The 19,939-nt window shown below is 39.4% G+C and overlaps 2 protein-coding genes across 2 annotated transcripts; both read right to left on the reverse strand.

Moving 5' to 3' along the window:
- Window positions 1-3,086: 3,086 nt before the first annotated feature.
- On the reverse strand, window positions 3,087-10,603 carry chrna9a (cholinergic receptor, nicotinic, alpha 9a). The gene is made up of 7 exons (XM_085278658.1): window positions 10,360-10,603; window positions 10,051-10,196; window positions 8,514-8,668; window positions 8,211-8,391; window positions 7,402-7,753; window positions 6,472-7,082; window positions 3,087-4,497 (listed from the first exon to the last, which is right to left on the reverse strand). Exons 1-7 carry the CDS (start codon window positions 10,403-10,405, stop codon window positions 4,327-4,329), a joined length of 1,662 nt encoding a protein of 553 aa, XP_085134784.1. The 5' UTR covers window positions 10,406-10,603; the 3' UTR covers window positions 3,087-4,326.
- Window positions 10,604-13,261: 2,658 nt separating this feature from the next.
- rhoh (ras homolog family member H) lies at window positions 13,262-19,579 on the reverse strand. Its single transcript, XM_085276907.1, has 2 exons — window positions 19,325-19,579; window positions 13,262-18,081 (listed from the first exon to the last, which is right to left on the reverse strand). Exon 2 carries the CDS (start codon window positions 17,631-17,633, stop codon window positions 17,046-17,048), a length of 588 nt encoding a protein of 195 aa, XP_085133033.1. The 5' UTR covers window positions 17,634-18,081; window positions 19,325-19,579; the 3' UTR covers window positions 13,262-17,045.
- Between the last annotated feature and the right edge of the window lie 360 nt (window positions 19,580-19,939).

Genomic DNA, 19,939 nt, shown 5'->3' on the forward strand with positions numbered 1-19,939 from the left:
TTAATCTAACCCAAACTCAGACTACTACTTTACTCACTATACTTTCAGGTGAACACTGAAACGAAGTCGGAGAACAAGTGCTCAGCTGAAATAAAGTAATTTACATTACTGGAATTCATATTTTGTCTCCAAAACAGAGTTAGGTCAAGACTGTATAAACAGAATAATGGTCTGTTCCCACAACATCAGTAATACAAGTGCACTCAAACACAGACACACACAGACGCACAGGGCAGTGGATAAAAGCAGAGTTTTTGGCTGGGAACAGAAGCAGATGGCACAGTGCTATTTCAGCATCATCGGTAATGATGCTGAAATAGCACTCAAGCAATATTTGATCTTTATTAATGGCAATGGGATTTTATTCGAAAAAAGGTTTAAATGAAAGAGATAGAGATAGCAGCACAAAGCAGAGGGCGTGGAGGTGATCGTCAGATTATGTCTGTCACCGTTGAGATTTTGTACTTTTTTTGTGCTTTTGGCAGGGTAAGACATACAAAGGAATTAGGTCTCTTCGTTGAAATGAAAGTGTTTACACATGGGCATTAACTCCCTGTTGCAGGTAATGGTCAAATCAAAGAAGACAGTTTAAAGGCCAGAGCATATTATAGTAATTAATAATAGTAATTATTGTGCCAGCAAACACATGAATGGTAAACATTTAACACAAAGTGTTAGTGCTGTTATTGTACACAGTGGTAAGTTCCAGCATTCACAAAGCTGCATTCAGTCTCATCTCTTGTCCCTGTGCTGTCTCTCTGCAGAGATCCTAACACTTACTGTCAAACTGCTTTTCCATCTTTGGGATTTCCTTGTCGCACTTTTCTCGTTCTCTTCACAGGTTGTCCTCCAGTGTCTCTTGGGGCTTTCTTCACTAACCTTTTGTTGCTCAAACTTTATTTTGATGGGTTTTACTTCATCCTCGAAGGGCCTCAGTTCTCAGCTTTTCCATCCTCTGCTTTTCCATCTGCATGTCCATTTCTTTGTGAATTTTCTTCCTCTGATCTGTGAGTCCATCATCCATTTGCTTTTCCCCCTCTTCTCCTCTGAACTCTGGACGAATTAATTTAAGTGTCTTCAAAGAAACTCTCGTCACATCTTCCCTTTTGTATTTCCTGAACTTCCCCTTCAGTATTTTTATTTTTTTACTGTAATCTTTTTAGATCCTCTCCTCCATTGATTTTATCCCTTTCTCTTTCTACTCCACCTGCTCCTCAAACATGTTGGTAACTTTGTGAGGTCTTATCAGTCAAGTCTTACTCAGAACTTCAGTCAACTGCTTCTCTTGTATCTTCTCCTTTCTGTCATTTTCCTCAGGCTCTCCCCTAAAATCCTCCCCATTTCTCTTACCAGTTTCTCCTTCCTCTGATTTTTGCTGAACCATCTTTAAATTTCTCTCATAGTGCTAATTTGTTACATTCTGCTGCTCCTAGTTCTCATTCAATAACCACTTCTCCATCTGTAGGTGATGAGCTACATCTTCATCCATTTTCTAGCAATTTCCTGTGATTTTGTGCTTTTTTTTTTAATTACCTTGCTTCATAATATCCACCAAGCAAAATGACTTCCAGCACCTGTTCTTTGCTACAACATAGTACTTTCCATCTCTTGTGGCCAGCAGCTCAGCCAGATTCCTGCTCCCTCCTATCACACCCCGTTCATGGATGTGCACCACCAAGAAATGTCTATTAGTTCTGTCTCACTTCCTCTTTTTCCTCCTATCTAGGAAGTAGAGGAGGCTAATACACCTTTCTTCTTCCACTTTCTTCTTCACTTTTTGTGAACAAGGAAGGAAAAAGCAAAGTGCAAAACTGATGAATGACATGAATTATTGTTTATCCTCATTATTCTCCCAAAACACTGTAGTTCTGTAGATATCTCGGTAGGTATGTCAGACCATATGGTCCCTCTGGACTCTAACTGTCATTACTGCTTTTTTTCTCATGATTGAAGAAAGTTTGTATATCTGAAGCACTCGGCTCAGCAGGCCTCTGCTCTGAGAAAACACAGTCCAGAAAGAAGCAGCCTGATAATGCAGATACAAGCAGTTTGTGAAGAGGTTGGGAGGAGTGTTGTCAACAGGATAGTAATGTGATATTTATATATGTATTTGTCATTTAGGTACCAGGGGTCAAAAATGAGTTGTTATTCTGTCCTTGTTGAGGTCAAACAATCCAAAGAAACAGACTGAAGCAGACACATCTGCACAAGAATGTCTAAAAGTCTTTGCAATAACTTTGTGTTGCATCTCTTGGCGAGAGGAAATTATCAGCTAAATGTTGTCCTTCGTGTTGCTTTCATAGCACGCTGCTAACTGTAGGCTAACTCAGTATTTCTTTTTCCAAACTCCACTAGATGGAAGCAAAGATTAGTTCTTCTCATAACAGCCTGACAGCGATGTCTTTGTGACAGCAATGACAAGGAGGACAGTAGACTTTTTTTTAAAGATTAAGCAACAATTGATTGTTTTTTTTATTATTGATGTAATTTTTTTAAAAATACTGCAGAAAGAAAATCATTTAGTCAGCTATGAAGGAATTTATTTGGTGTCTGAAAATGGGAAGATAAATAATAATGAACTTCAATTTAAGCCTGCAATAAACTTTATTACTTTCTATTACTAATATTTCCTTCCAATTCGAAAAAGATTTAAAGAACAATGTACTTTTTTGTTGTTGTTGTTTTGTGTTTTATTTAGGAACATGAGAGCCAGTCAGTTGCATTAATGCTTTTGCCATCCAGGAACTGTCTACACACTCTGGCCACATGAGGATGATCATTGTCCTCCAGAAGGAACCAGAGGCCCACTGAACGAGCCCAACCTCTGACTGTTGGCCAAAAATGTGAAAATCTGTATAAGATTTCAAGGATTTCCCTCCCAGACCTTCACCCACTGCCAAACCAGTCGTGTTGGATCATGCTGTGTGTGTGTGTGTGTGTGTGTGTGTGTGTGTGTGTGTGTGTGTGTGTGTGTGTGTGTGTGTGTGTGTTTTATATGCTTGTCTACCTGATTTTAATGAGTACTGACTTATAGAAAAAGTGCTAATACATTAATTTATGATTCTATCCTCTGTTTTTACCTCTTGTACTGTTAAAGTATCTATGGGACATTTGGTTATGCAAGTTCATTCATTAATTCATTCAGTCAGTAACTGAATCGTCTCTAATTTGACCTAATCTGCCCTCCAGAGGCTCTTTTCTGAATTGAAACATTTAAATAAAATAAACCAGGTTCATTCAGTTGCCTGCCCTCTACAGTCCAAACAAACTGCTAATCATCAAAAAAAAAACAGGTGAGGGAAAATGAGTGTCTGTGATATGGATAAGATACAATGTTAAGTTTATAAGCTGCATTTTATATAAAAAAAACAAAAACAAAAACAGGACAATAAGAAGGGGACAGAATTCACAAACACACCAAATAAGATTTAAACCACCACAAACTGAGCAACAATCATTTTTAATAACACAATATCAAAGGTTTATTTTTAATTGTGCCATTGAGCAAAGTGTAAATTAGCAATAAGGTAGAGTGCATCACCCTTTATTGTGAAAAAGTATCACTAAGGTCAGATAGTGTGTTAAAAGTCTTTGTGAGGTAAATGTTCACCTTTTCTCTTCAAGTATGGAGAACTTAAGATAAGATAAGATAAGATAACCTTTATTAGTCCCACACGTGGGAAATTTGTTTTGTAAACCAATGTCAGTTTCATGTGGCTTTAACAGCATTAACTCACACGATCTACCAGTGATAGTGTCTATAAGGATAGATGTGATTCATAGGCTGTGTCATCGACATTTACACTGTTTCAAAAGTATTTCAGGTTTTCCTCTTGGTGCTCCCTCCCACATCGTAGCCAACTCTGGAAAATAGCATCCTCTGGTTGCTTAAAACGTAAGGCAAGAAATGTAATGCCTATAGCTGGATGTTTGGCTGTTAGCTCATCAATAATAGAGTCCATGCATGTTCAAGGCAAGGCCTGGATTGTCTTACTGCTCCACTGCTCTGTGACACATGCAAACAGATCTTACATAAACTAACCGAGAGGCTTTCCGTGCACACGTGTGGTTAAATGGATGATTTGTGTGCAGTGACCTCGTCTTCTTTACGTCGAAACAAAACAAAAACCCCAGACAAACACTTACATACACGCACACACACACACACACACACACACACACACACACACACACACACACAATACTGACATGAAACACGGTTTTCTTGCGGACAAAATAGTCTTCATTTGTCTCACGTTGCATTAAAGTCGAACAGAGGTGTAACAAGACTGGAGGTTTAGTGTCGATGAAAAGTAGAAGAAGCTATCAAGACGCCTTGGCAATGATGAGAATGCTCATGAGGAAGACCATGACGAAAAAGATCCACATAAAAAACCGATCCATCACCTTGGCAACTTTCTTCCACTCTGCTACCTTGATGCACGTGGCTCTCTGCTCACGGAAACAGTTTGCAATGTACTCGATGTTCTTAACCACCTGAAGAAAGGACAGATGGACACTTAAAGGTTATTTATATAACATCCAGAAAGCCATTGCTGCTAATGACACTTGTGGCCATTAGACAAACTGCAGTCTATAAGTTTCTAGAATTTACATGACAGCAAGAGGTTCATACCGTTCAGCGCTGTTATGTTGCAGTGTTGCATTTGCTGTAGTTCCTTTATGCTTTAACACACTTAGTTTGAAACATCGTCTAAATTTAATTTAATTTCAAAGGACACCAGGGCATGAGAATACATCACCAGGGAAGTCTAACAAAAACACTTTTACAAATTGCTGGCTTTCCCCCAAATAAGGTTTTTAAAAAGATTTTTCCCTGGAAGTTTTACTACTATCAGTGCTGTCAGGTGAGTCCAGTGTCTCCTCCTTATAATCTTCCTCATTTTCCCCCCTTTTCTGTGGGAAACAGTTTCTTGCTTTGTACCATTGCTTTTATTTATTCTTGGATAAACACACAGTCGGACTCAACACTTAAGATGCACCATGGCTTACGTTGGCTGATGAAGCATTTTGGTGTTCATGTGCATAAAAAAAGGTTTGCAAGCTATTTATAACTTTGCTGATAAATTAATTTACTGATTAAGCCATTTAAAACGATCCAGATTACCAGCCATGGCAGCCCTGAGGGTCTGAATAAATTAGCTTACTCGCACTACATTCGATAGTTAGGCAGGCTAAAATTACCTAACATTAGCAAGAAGAAAGCTTGGGGTTGGCTTTTTCTCTTGAGGTTGTCCTATTTGGTTTTCTTCTGCCTCATGTTAGCCAGTGTTAGCAACAATTCCAAGTGTTAAAGTGGACTGAAACTATCCGGTTATGATGTTCCAGCATTTCCCAGGATGCAGCCTAACTGCTCATCTGCTTTATACCAGTTGAAGTTCAGGGTCTTGCTGCTGCAGTCAGCATTCACTCAGATTTCACTCTGGATTCTTGACTAGCTTAACGTTAGCATGCCCTCTTGGCAGATGCTTTCAAAAACCCAAAGTTGTGTTAGCAGCATGATGTGTTTGTTTCTGTCCTGGATGCAGTTTTCCACTTTACCATTTATTTTGTCCTTTTGTGCAATAATAATAAAATAAATGTCCATATCTACGCTCTAGACTGTCGCTATTTTCCTCCTCTGAAATGCAAACTGAAATCAGTTGATTGTAGTACGAGTGCAAGAACCAACAACGGGATCGATAGGTAGACATGCTAACAATTTTAAGAATTTGGACTAGAAACCGGTTCCCTAATGCTGTAGTCAGGTGCTGCTTCCTCCTGATACCATAAGATGCTTGCTTAATATAAAGAAAATAATATCCAACCCCAAACTTCTGGATAATATCTAAAAAATTTTGACTTTGATCTAAATCTTCCTGGCATTTTCCTTCCAGTGGCAGAAATAAGCTTCTAAAGTTTTGTGTGTCTATTTCTAGGTGGTTTTCCGAGGTTGCACAACTAAACCAGATATTAGGGTTTCCCCTATCTGACAAAGCACAGTTTAACCCCTGGCCAACACAAATGGATTTCTGACTTGCCAACATAGCAGCTAGCTCACTAATCTTAGTTTGTGTCCTCGCTAACATTTTTAAAGAAAAATCCTCATTAATTGATTACTCATTGGTTTCTGTCCTTATCTGGAGTTTCTTTTAGAGTTTATGCTGTGATGAAACAAACTGTTTTGTGGTTTGTACAGTTCCTTGTTCCTTGCCAGCTATTGTTCCGTAATGGCAAAGGGGCAGAAGAGAGACACTGAGGGAGGGATCATTAAAATGAAAATAACTCCTTCCCCATTCACCAAGTTCACAGGCTGTAAGGGGCAACCCAAAGACATGGAGAAGATGTCATTTTACCACTCACACACTGGCAATAAAAAATATTAAACATATAAAAGTCCTACATATCGCTTCTAAATTAATATTAGTTGCGTTTAAAAGTAGTAAAGGATGAAACAGCATGAAGTGTCACCTGTTTATGTTGGATAGAGGGGCAGCAGCAGGGACAGGCAGGGACTTGAATCTTCTCTGAGGAATAGAGGATCTGCTCCTTAAACCCCCCATTCAGGTGTTGGAGGTGCAGTGGATGCCGAGGAGCCTGGTAATCTAGTTCATCCCTCCTGATGTGGTGGTAACGCTGAGTGGGCTCATGCTTTGCGTCACCCCTCTCCAGCCTGGAAGCGTGGTTGTTATGGTTGTTGTAATGGTGATGCCTGCTGTTGGTGTTGCCATTTGCTTGTCTTTTGTGATGGTTTTTGTGATGATGTACACCATTCCCATTGCTGTATTTGTTTGGATCACTGTCAGTATAGTAGAAGCCATCATGGAAGCGGTCGTCATGGTAGCAGCTCTTATCACCCATTGGTTCCTCTGGGTAGAGCGGGGTCCTCTCGCTTTCTGGCGTGGTGCAGTTCTCCCCGACTTCATAGACAAAGAAGATTTTTGACATGTAGTCAATGATGAGCACCTTAGCCCAGTAAGGGACTGGTTTGGCTTCAGCACCGCAGAAATGAATGTTCATGATGAAGATGGTGAGAGAAGTGGAGGCTGTGATCATAGTCATGGTGGCAATGTAGTACTTCCCTAAAAAGGAAGATAGAAGAAATTACAGATTTATAAATAGAGTCTATTAAAAAGTCTGTAAAAATAATAAATACATAGGGTCAAGTGTATGGGTAGCTTAAAAGTAGGTAATACTGGTTTATTTATCTTGAGATACCATGCAAAATTTTAATATATAACCACAAGACTAAGTAACCAGTGGGGCCCCGATTTATGTGTAAAATCTGTCAAAATTTTGACCTTGTGCTTTATATTTTTGAATGAATTTTTATGCATTTTTATTATGCCTGTTTTTATTATGACTTTCTACAGTTTCCATACTTCCATAAATAAATCAGACCTATGTAGGGCATGCTTTCTGCAGGAGGCATGCTCTCAGCCACCAACAACTGGAACACAGTGAGCGCCAGCAGAACCGTCACCCCCAAGGAAACTTTCTCCCCCGAGTCGGCTGGAAGGTAGAAGCCCAGCGGAGCCAGGAAGGAGATGAGTAAGCAGGGGAGGAGCAAGTTGAAGATGTAGAAGGAGGAGCGCCTCTTCAGGAGCAGGGTGTAGGTGATTTCAGTGTAAGGATCGGAACAGCAGCCATACATCATGACGTTTCTAACCGCTGGCATGCCGTGACACTCCCACTCCACATTCTCCACAAAGTCAGACAGGTCCCCGCTGTCCATGCCCAAACTGATGTCCACCTGTGTGGAGTCCATACAAAAGCACGATGAAAAGATGTTAGTGAAACATGTACAAACAAGTAGAACTACGATGATGAAATCATGTTAAAACCAAGAAAATGAACATTTAAATCACACAAAAACAACACCCACCACAATAACTTAAACCCAGTGTTGCAAATTAGAAAATCATTCCACCCTGGAAAACAACAGTTCAAAGAAAAGCTCAAAATTACCACAATGAGTGTATTTAAACTTCTACCACAACTGTATGGAGAAATAAGCTCCTTAAACATCTACTTTAGCACATTTTGCTTGTGTTCATCTGTTCACTCAGTAGTGTCCATGAGTGTTTCCATACTTTCTATCACTGAGTTCAGCAGTGAGAACATACTGATAAATATTTAAGACGCTATGTGTTTGTCAGCCATATATCTGTCTCCTTCTTGCTCTACATGCTCCCTGTGTGCAGACACACCTGGTTTCCATTGTAGGTCCAGGAGCCAAATGTGAGATTGCACTGCTGCCAGTCAAAGGGGAAGTAGGAGACGTCCACCACACAAGAGCTCTTTGTGATGGCCGGAGAGTCCCAGATGATCTCTCCGTTGTAACGCAGCTTCACGTTAGTGTTGGATGGGCCTGACGACTCCTCATCTGCTCTACGTGGACAAAAACAGAAGGAATGCGTGAGCTCGATCAGATGCACCTTTTCCATTTGATTAACTATAAAAATATGATTCCTCATCTTCTTTCTGTTCTTCTGTCTTTGTTTGTTACTGACTTGTTATAGAGGACAATGTCGGGCTTCCAAACCAGGTCACTGGGGATGTTGATCATTTCAAGGTCATCATATTCCTCCTTGTCCCACTTCAGGTAGGCATCATGCCAGACCTGCCTGATCCACAGGTATGTGGTTAACACCTGATTCCTCTCATCCTAAACACACACGAACATAGACACAGTGACAGTGCCTCGATTTATGGCTCCCACAAACGGAGTACACTTGAAGACTCCTACTTTATATTACATTATCCTGAGTGTGATCCTCACAGTACACTGAAAGGCTGTATGCTGAAACCCATCTTTATCTGTAGCTCTGAAGATGTGACCACTGGGAGTAAAGAAGCTCTGTGAAAACAGCCTCTTTGTCAGATCTGAGAAGAGGCCTACAAAGGTTAAATGATCTGGGTTTCCCAGCTAGTGCTTTTAGAAATGTAAATTTGTTACTGAATGCTTGAGTTTCAAACTGGAGGCGTGGAGTTTCATAACAGCCAGTGAGGGTCTAACACAGCAGGCTGGTATAAAGGGGACTAAGTGTGGGAACCATGGGGTTTGGTGGGTGCTTGGCATTTGGAAATTGCAAATTCTTCAAATTAGCATAAATATGATTATATCTTTATTCAGTTGCAACATTGCTTATCTTCATTATGACAACCGCAGAGCAGCCTCAGCACTAAAACATACACGACTGAGTGTCAAAAAGATGGAGCGGGTGAGTGTTTTTAATTGCATTAGTCTGCGCAGGCATGCCTAATAAAGTGGAGGCTGAGTGTATGTGAGTTATTACCACTGTACAATAAATCATCTGAAACATGTTACAGGAAAATGTGACTGTCAGCTGCTTCTTAAATTTCTTATCTTTACAGCTCAGATTGTCATCAGATCGATGTAAAATGTTACCACATAATACCGCATTATTTGTTTTTTATTACACACCATCTTAACCCTTAACACCTACTGAAGCATATTAAATATATGGATTTTTTTCTGGGTTTTTAGGACTTTTGCATCATCAGTGGGATTTTTTACTCCTCTGAAAATCCAAAATAAATTGCATAATACATCTTTAAGCAGTACATTTGAGGGGGAAAAGCCAGATGTAGAAAATATGACACAAATTAAAACTCATATATTTAATTTTTTATTGGAATTGTCTGCAATGGTTTCATTGTCCATGCTTTAAAGGGTTAAAGTGCAACCTCGGCATAATGCCACTCTGGATTTTATTGCAAAAACTGTGCATGTCACTGTTAAAATGTTGAACCGGTGTGGCCAAGCAGTGGTCAAATCCACACAATGTTTCTTCTAATATAGCAGTCATCTCACAGTTTGAAAAGGGAACAAATACACCTAGCTATTGATAAATGTAATTAAATTTAAAAAAAACTACAAAATACCTTAATTTTTTTCCACATTATATATTCCCCTGCAGGCTTTTAAAGAAATGATGGCTTGGATTTGGACATACGCGTCCCAGACTCGTATTGAAAAGTTTAAGTAACAAAAGGGGGCGACCACAAACGTTCCTCTCTACTCACCATATCTTTGATCTGTGACAGAGTGATCTGCAGGGAGACATTGAGGGCTTTGTCTGTGTCCTCTACAGGTCTCAGAGCATTGGAGTAGTTCTCCATCAGGTCGTTTAGAAGTTTATGGGCATAATGACCCTGAGCACAATGGGACACTGAGGAGCAACACACAGAAAGAGAATGGAAGGCTGCACTAAACAGAGAGAAGGAAACTACAGATGATGAAGAGTAACAAATCTAACTTGGCTTATTAAAGCAAACTCCCGCCTCAGCGGTGCAACAGTTAGTGACAGCTGCGGCATCAAAATGAGAACTGACCTCGCACCAAAAGGCCGATCCAAACCATCAGCAATGCCTTCCTCATTCTTAACCGGTCACAGGCCCAAGGATCAATTATTCAGCAAAGCAGTCGCTGGGACAGCTTGTGTCCTAATCCAGCGTCACTCGATTCTGATCTCCATTCTCCCTCGCTGAAGCCGAGCCAGCCGAGACCACAGAAAATTCTCGAAATCTTACATCCTGTCAGAAGCTCTCAATGCTTCGCTAGTTGTTAGTCGCAGTTCGTCTCTGTCACTGTCTCTCTCTGTGTGTAATCGCTACTGGAACAGGACCTGGAGCTATCACACACACATACACGCACACACAATCACACATGCATGCACACACAACCACACAAACACTCAAACACAGGTACAGGTGCAGTATCACATAGCACACATGCACTGGGTGAAATGCGATGCCTGCAGCCCCATCCACTTCTGTACATGACCACAACCAGCTGTATGACACACACACACACACACACACACACACACACACACACACACACACACACACACACACACACACACACACACACACACACACGCTGAACCCTACTGTGTTACACAGCTAATGACAAATGTCAGTCACACACATTCAGTGCATCTCAGTGACACTTTCTTGCCCATGTTCATGTCATTTAACAGGAACACTGAGGATGTGAAACGAGTCAAACATTTCACATGACAATGAATTTTACACAGATCCGGGTCTAAATCTGTAAACAGGAATTTAATAACATGGCAACAGATCAGCCACTGAGAGCAGATTTCATCTTCAGTTGTTGAGGAATCTACACCTAATAGATCTCTGTCATACCACCCAGCAGTCCTGGCATCTTTAACACTTATGCTAAAGTACTGCTTCCATGTTTGCTTGAATCTGACTAACTGATTCTGTTCTCAGATCTTCTTGTTTTGTGTACTTATACAATATATAAATACAAAATACGAACCGAGTTTATTTAAAACATAGTCCAAAAAGTGAAATTATGATCATGTATTCAGAAATACAACAATACAGTAAGAAAAAAGGGAAAGAAAGGTATTAAACGAGCATATTCATTGGAAGAAAATGTAAAAACAAAACAGAAAAACTGTAAAATCTTACAGTCTGCATCTATGAAACAGAAAACAAAAGCCTCCGCATCAGTAAAAAGATGCTTAAAAAGTGATTATTGTCTAAGGAAATGAAACGTGAAGCTAACTTTCATTTATCGCACAGCGTAAAGATGCTAAAGTTGGCAGAGCTGTAGGTTATGTAAACGTGAAGCAGGGCAGATCTTAAAGAGAACAAGAAATGCCAATCAGCTTTATTCACAAAAGTCTAAAACTTCAGCGCTTGTTCAGTAATGCAGAAAATTAGGACAGGTTTCAGAACTCTCTCTAGCTACAGAATGCAGAAGCACTCATCTGTTTATTCTGAAATACGTATAAACTTAACTTTGGAAATCAACACAAATCATTTCATTTGAACTTTATGCTAATTTGTGCACACACAAGATAAACATTATTTATATAATAGCAAAAACAGAAGCTCACGTTTCAAAGTATTTATTTAATTTACATCAGCGCACCGGTTACATCCGGTTAAGTCCAATACTGGTTAAAAACGGATCCTTGCGTCCTGGAGTAAAAGAATACTTCTGGATGATGGGAAAGATGGATTAAGGAATCAAACGTCAGTGAGAAATGTTATTGACACAGTGTTACTGTCTTATTCTGCAGAGAAGTGTGCATGGTGATGTGATGTGTTAATGTGTCACTCAGTTTCTGTGGTACTGAGCTCGTATAGGACAGGTGTTTCCTGTGTGTGCATGCGTACGTGCATGCGTGTGTGTGTGTGTCTGTGAGGAAGGAACGTGTGAAATAGAAGACTTAGAGTTTGAGAAAGTCAGCTTTTTAAACCATTCCTTATCTTCATTTCAATGTTTGGTTCACTGTGTGTTGCCGGTACACACGTGTGTGTGTGTGTGTGTGTGTGTGTGTGTGTGTGTGTGTGTGTGTGTGTGTGTGTGTGTGTGTGTGTGTGTGTGTGTGAGCAAAAGAGAGAAAAGGGGGAGATAAAGACAAAGACATGGGCACAGAAAGCTCAAAGAGCAGTGGTTTGGCCATAACTGAGGAAAATATGTATAAACTGATTATCGCCCTCCCACAATAATGAGCAGGTTCTGGTAAACTGAGCTCATTTGCAGTAAGAAAAGCACTTTGATCTGAAATATTCTGTCTGGTAATATAATAAATGATTTTATATTGCCAGATCCCATCAAATATATAAACAATTAACAGTTAATTAATAATGTCTAGCGAGAATTGTTTGTGTAGCCACCGTGTGACTTTACTTTTCGGCCCTGTGGTATAGAGCTCAGATCAGTTAGCCACATTATCGCACTGGAAAGGCCCCCTTTTTTTCCAGAAGTGATTTTGTCTCGTTGAAAAACAAAGGTTAAAATATTAAGATAGTTTATTTGCTTTTAGTTGCATTTAGTTTTAGGGATGTGTGATGACTTACTGTCATACTGACTGAGGCCACTACAGCCTGAATACCACAGGAAGAAAACTGGAAAGTACTGAGAGGTGCTTTGTTACTTTTGGCCTTTAATTGAATTTTTCACTGGAATTGTTGAAAATCAGATTGTTACGTCATTTAAAAAATGCAAAATAAGGACAAATACATTTATTTCTTCTTGTTTTTTAGTAAATCGTGTCTGTTGGAATCAGTTATTAGATATGCTGCTTTTTTCTTTCTTTCTTTTGTGCAATATTGTAAAAAATGGAAACAAGTGGCTGTTTTTCCTGTAACAGTAGTGCAAGAGCTTTGGAATAAAACCAAAGTTAAATGTACTCATTGTCATTAACGTTATTAGCGACACTTGTGTTTATGAATTCTCCTCCAAGGCATATGAGAAAGAAGCACACCCACCACTCTCTGACTATGAAGTGGCTTGGCTGCATACAGTTGTGTACACCACCAGTGTGTGTGTGTGTGTGTGTGTGTGTGTGTGTGTGTGTGTGTGTCACAGAGGCAGAGAGAGAGACAGAGGCATACAGCGACACAGAAGACAAGGATAAGGTATTGTGGTAGCTGTGGCAGAGAGCACAATGAGAGATGAAAGCTGTGACCACAGCAGGCTGTCAAACACGCTGAACTCTTAAAGTCAAGCATTTCTTATTTGTCACTTATAAAACTGCCGACATGCATTTACATTTATCGTCAGATACATTTGAACATGTGACAGCATCTTTGGATTACAAGTACCCTTCAAAAATATACCAAAGAGACTGGCTCAAGATTTTCTAAACTGTTTATGTCCTAATAGCACAGCAAACCTATGAATCATATGTGTAACCTTTGTACGTCTATGAAAATGAACACACAATTTCATGTGCTGAAAAAATACACAACTTCTCACTGTTGTTTTTATACGTTTGATTCACACTTAATTACTTAAACATTTCAGAAAACACTTGGCAAGAATACACAAAACACACAAACCGATATAGTAACACATCCACATCATATCATATTTATACATTTTATAACATCTTTACAAACGTTGCTTCTATGACAACACGTGTATCACTCCTATAAAGTCTATTGAGGACCAGTAAGTCAGCTAACGTAAACAATCAATGTTAAGATTATTTGCCTGACAGAACAAACAAGCTTATTTGGCTTCGATTAGAAGATAGCAAAATTAAAGGAAAGTTAAAACCAGTTTGTACACTTGATTTATTTTTATTTCAAAAGCAAATACATGATGTAGCAGAAACACATTTAATTCTGACAAACGACTTTTGGCATGGGGCTTTATTTATATTGTTAAATGTTTATTATGTGAATGAAGTCTAATTTCTCGTGCTCATGTCATATGACACAACTTTAGCACACAAACTGATCTGTAAAACTTAATAACTTTTTTTTGTAAAGTAAATGAATCAAACTCTCAAATAGAGTCTCACTGGTTCATTTGTACCCCGGATAACTGGCTTATTGTACCATCGTTGATGGACTTGCAGTTTCATCAATTTCAGCTCACGCTCTTCTTGTGTGTTATCTACAGGGAGCTGTATGGTTGTCAGCACAAGTGTCAGTGTGTGCAAAAAAAACGTGTGTGTGTGTGTTCAAGTGTGCGGACAGATGTGTTGAGAGTCGTTGTGTGTGTTTGCACAACTTTGTCTATATTATATACAGACTATATGTGTGTGTGCTGGGATGTGGTTAGGTGTTTTTCACCATATCCTTCAAAAGTCTTCATTTGTACCTCTCATCCTCAGCAGCTCTAAACACCATATAGGACAGAGATATGTAGAGAAACAGCGGGAGACAGCATGAGGGGGGAGGAAGAGCTCCTCTGAGCTTCGTCCCTGGTGCTTTGCTTTTCCTGGTTGTCCTTTTTTAGACTTTCATTTAGCTAAAACAATAAAGTTTGGTTTAAACTGAAATAAAATTGTTTCATACGAACTAATTTGTTCAGCCATATGTGTCGTTCTCTGATGTACGGGTCTCACCCCTCATGTTTAGGACAAGCGATGATGTATTGACGGCATTTAAAATCTAAATGTTCACAGTGTCAATAACTCATATATCAAAATAATGAAAATTATTCTTGTTGCCTGCTATTGCAGAGTTACTGTTACAGACTATATCTTACGTTTTGACTTGAAATGGAGCTTTAGACAAATAGATTTCTGTGTGTGCGTTGATTTTAATTGATTTTACATACAACACAATATACATACAATATCAAAATCTTGTAATTTTTTTGACAAGCCTGACATTTTTGGTCTTCGCACTTGACAGTGTGAAGGCCTTACATAAACACCAGAAGGTATTTCTAATCATACCGCTTCTGCGTATAACAGGTTACACCGATACGAGTCCCAAAACCCTCAGGAGCAAGTTTTAGGCTAAATAAATAAATCTAATAACTTGAATAAAGTTTTTATAATATGCATATTATTCATAATTTATTTAATCATACAACAGTAACATTAACATTTTTCTGCACATCACTCTGCATTAGTATATATCATACAGCTACTACAGTTATATAAACCATACATCTCATCCCATACATTAGATGGCTGCGTATTAACGGTCTGAGACCTTAGACGTCTAAAGACTGCAGACGAGCGTTGTATGCAGAACATGACACATTAAGTAAAGCCCTTATATGGAAGCTCATTGGTGTTCAGATCTTTTTCAAATCTGCTTGGTGGGCTTTGTTTTTTTTGTGATCCAGCACTCTACTGAAAGCCAGTATATACAAGTCTTTTTGATTGGTTGATAAAGGTTTCTTCAAACAAAGTGTTTTTAACATACTTATCATTAGTTTGAAGAAATAACCAAACACTTTATAGTTTGAAACAGCTATTCTCAAAATGTGCTGAAAAAATATAAAACTTCTTACTGTTTTTTACACACTCTGATCCACACTTCCTTTGAGTTTAATTGCTTCCATATTTCATATAACACTTGTTAGGGATACACAAAACATGCAAAACAGCATAGCAACATAAAACACCGGCCACACGATATACACTATATGCATATAGTGAAGTACAACATGTTTACAAAAGTTCCCATCATATTCTGTGGCACTGCGTAGAAATTTGTGTTGATTTGCTGAAATCAAAGTGAAAATTATTCACATTACATGACAAATAATGTGAGGCTTCTAATGGCAGGCAAATAAACTTAAATCCAATGCAATTACACCAAAAATGACTGAATATCTGACACTCAAAGTAACATACACTTCCCAGTGGCTGCACATTTGTTCAGCCCTCTGCTATGGGTAAAACTGTACAAACACACTGAATGTTCACATCAGTGGAAGTTGTAGTCAGTGTGTTAAAACCTTAGTTGTTCCAGAAATAAAATACACGCATGCACACACACAATAGGGGGGGACCTTTTTATATATATTTTCTGAGTAGAGGTTTTTTGGGGGTTTTTAATACACATTGCGTGATTTCAATAAAAATAAAAACTTATTTACTGAGAAAAAATTCGAGATCATCTTTAGATTTTTGTCGTTAATTAAAAAGACCTCACATGTAAAAATGCAAATCTAATCTAGAGAACATTACGCAGCATGTATGCATTTCTGTCAACTGTTTGTTGACTAATTAACACTTGTTTTCTGGTAATATCTAATCAAATTTAACTATATATACGAGTACGTTCAGCCCAACGTGGTAAAATATTCTCATTTGGCTCTTTGAGCTGACACGTACATTATCGTTTTCTTGGTATGTTAAATAACTGCTGAGAAACAGCAACACAAGCATATCGTTATTTACTTCATCCCCTTAAATAAAATGTCTCTAGGGTTTTTATAGACGTTATCCTTGATGAATAAAAGCTTTAATTAAGAAAAAAGTCCTTCGCCACAAATGCTTTGTCCCTTTAGACCAAGAATAAACACAATTCTCGAGGACATGTATGGGTAAGTCAAACATATGAATCAGAGTCTGTTAGGTTTTCAGTCAGTGTAATCTCAGTTTAAATACTGATCCAGTTTAGGGTCTTGTGGGGAGGTTAGTGAAAAACAAGTTTATTAAAGAAATCCTAATTTGTGTTCTTGTACCCCTACAACACCAACTGAGTTTGAATAATACGTTTAAAAAGATCATCTGATAAAAGGCTCAGGAGCTCACAAAATCAAGGTGAATGGGTCAAAAGACCTTACACTGGTTCATGCTGAACATGCGTCTTCTGGCCTGTTTCTTGGCCTGGTTAACAACTGTCCGCACAGCGTACTCAAACACCTGCTGCACACCGCGGTTGCCTAAGGAGGAGCACTCCAAATAGCCTTTAGCTCTAACATCTTGAGCCACGTGTTTACCCTCGGATGGTGTGATGCATGTGCCCCGGTGCCCACCCATTTCCCTCAAGTCTGTCTGGGTTGCCACAACCAGCACCGGTACCCTGGGCAAGTGTTGTCGAACCTCATTGATCCACTTGTTCTGGACACTGGCGAGAGAGTGGGGGTTAGCCACAGAGAAGCAGATGAGGACAACATCGGCCTGCTGGTATGATCTTGGTCGGATCTGTTTGAAGCTGTCATTGCCGGCCGTGTCCCACAGCCCCAGGCTGATCTGGATACCGTCCATGTACACCTCCACCCCTGTGTTGTCAAACACTGTGGGCTTATAGGTGTCAGGGAAAGTCTCTGAGGTGAAGCGGACCAGCAGGGCCGTTTTTCCGACTGCGCTGTCCCCGACTAGGACGCACTTAATCGACATTTCCGAAAAGCCATTCATGATTGCCTCTGATTATTTCCCTTCTTAAGTTGCTTGGCCTAACTTTTTTTTTTTTTGGTTTAGAGGGACGCAAAGTCCGCAAGGCAGACAAAAGCACTGATCAGTCTGTGTGCTGTACTTCCGTATCCAGGCGGTAGTTTTGTGTAGCCCTGCTTGGTGTAAGCTTCATTAATAGATGCTCTACTGCAGTGGTCATTCAGTTTATTGAAGGGACTTACAACGTGTCTCCTGTCACTGACAATAAGTGTGTACAGGCAGCTCTTCTCCAACAGACAGATTTATATATACGCTTCACATAACCTCTTAGATCTTCAGGCCATCTCAGCTCGCCTCACTTCCGCATTATGTGCGCAGCAGCTGGTCAGGTTCTGGTCCTTCTCTCTAACCATCTCGAAGATCCTCCTTTTTGTTAGGCAGGTCTAATCTCGGCACTGAAGACCAAGATTTGCTGGGAAAGAGAGATGAAGACACAGCATTTTAAAAACAAGAGGTATCGGAGAGCCCCTAGAACAGTTTGTTCAGCTGAAGCTTCATTTGCACGTCTCTCTGTACGTCTGACGAAGTCTTCCCCTACAGCGTGCAGTCTAACATGTAAGATACCTGCAGCGCAGCTCTTAAAACAATATGTTTGCATGAGAGAAAGGATCAGAAAGAAGATGATATGAAATAGGAGCTCAAACAATCAAGCTGTCAACCGCTTGAGCCATGTGTGTAGAAGATGACACTCACTTTTGCTTTTTATGATAATTTTAAGTATAAAGATTCAATTCTGTGTCAAAGTTCTGATTAAAACACGGAAGTAAAGACTGCTGTGTTTGGGCGTGACCCAGAATTCACAGCTTTATCCCGTAAACTTTAACAGGTGCTCAGAAATTAAATCTCCGAACTCTCAAGCTCACATAAAAGATCCACCTTGCGTGTCTCCTTTCTCGATTCTGCAGTTTATACCACAATCTGACATCTGACCAGGGGTGAGGATGTCTCAGTTTAACAAGGTGACAAACATGAATCTTGACAACTAATGACCCAGTTTAACAAAATCTACTGGCAGATCTTCATTATTCACTTTTAAACTGACAGTTTTATTAAAGCAAGCAGCAGACATACCAAGTGACAACCTCAAAACCACCTGCCATGTCACACAGTCATCCAAAATGGAAAGCCCTGCGTAACGCAGATGGGACGCTTTAATCAGTGGTTTTTCCACAGCTCATTTCTCACTAAAATCATTTTTTATTTGATTCTGTCTGTGGTCAGAGGAAATGATGTAAGCCATTTACTAAAAATAGGAGAAAAAATGAGACCAATTTGTTAAACTAGTGAACTGTCCTACCATCCTCATCCTCACACAGTGTAGCTATAGTTTACTGTGAAATCTTACAAAACATCCAGTTCTTATCAATTTGCACTTCTCAGATTTTAGGAACACACTTTAAAGAGCTCATTGGTTTCGTTTTAAAGTTTGACTGCTTAAGAACAAAAAACTAAAACTAAAAAAATTATTTTAAAAAAACAACTAATAACGACCCTTTTAATTTCTAAAAGATTATCATTTACATAATTAATTGATTGTTAAATTTCAGAACTGAGTAGAAAATCTGGGTCATAAAGGCTTCAGGAACACGATGTTGTATCAAGACAAAGAGAAAGAGAAAGATAAAGGCGAGAGAGAAGAAGATGGTTCGGCCTACCTTTCTTGTCAGTCTTCTCAATCTTTAACGGGCGGATGCTGGCTGCTGCCGCCTTTGTAGACTTCACAGAGCTGGTAAAAATCACTCGTTAAACTCCCAAAAGGGCCCTCTTAATAATCATAAGAAGCCGGCCGCTTTTTTGTTTAAACGCCCCTGCTACGGGCGCTATTAATGAGGACAAAAACGAGACGAGATATTGAGGCACCTTCCTAAATAAATGTCTCGTATGCACCGAAAGGAAGTGAGAAAGTACGAGAAAAGTCAAGTCAATTGCATCCGCTTGTTGGAGTGTGGAGGTGTGACTGAGTCTACTGCTCGCCTCCCCCACAGCAGCTGTGCCGTGCGTATCACTTTGTTTCTGTTGTGGATTTGTACTGTTTGCTTGCAACTTTACGCACAGCTGGCGCACGCTATAAAGGGCTTTTATAACAGTGTTAACGCAGCCAAACTAGCCGCTGTGATCGCACTATGATGTGGGCAATTATTGCAAACAAGGGGCTAAGCTGTGTTTTTTTTTTTTTTTTTAATTGTCACTAATAAACAAGAAAGTACATTTAGGTGTATATGCTTACTGCGCCTTAGATGCAGAAAGTCCGACTTATTTTCCATTTATGA

Source organism: Mchenga conophoros, linkage group LG6 (genome assembly GCF_057382185.1).
Source record: "Mchenga conophoros isolate Kocher_MC1m ecotype Shallow Benthic linkage group LG6, M_conophoros_male_GT1.1, whole genome shotgun sequence".
Lineage (NCBI taxonomy): Eukaryota > Metazoa > Chordata > Actinopteri > Cichliformes > Cichlidae > Mchenga > Mchenga conophoros.

Coding starts and splice junctions, on each gene's coding strand:
- chrna9a (XM_085278658.1), bottom strand. CDS start 10,405: ATGAGGAAGGCATTGCTGATGGTTTGGATCGGCCTTTTGGTGCGAG. Junction 8,669..10,050: donor TGTCACAGATCAAAGATATG/GTGAGTAGAGAG, acceptor GTGTGTGTTTAG/GATGAGAGGAATCAGGTGTT. Junction 8,392..8,513: donor GACATTGTCCTCTATAACAA/GTCAGTAACAAA, acceptor TTGTCCACGTAG/AGCAGATGAGGAGTCGTCAG.
- rhoh (XM_085276907.1), bottom strand. CDS start 17,633: ATGAATGGCTTTTCGGAAATGTCGATTAAGTGCGTCCTAGTCGGGGAC.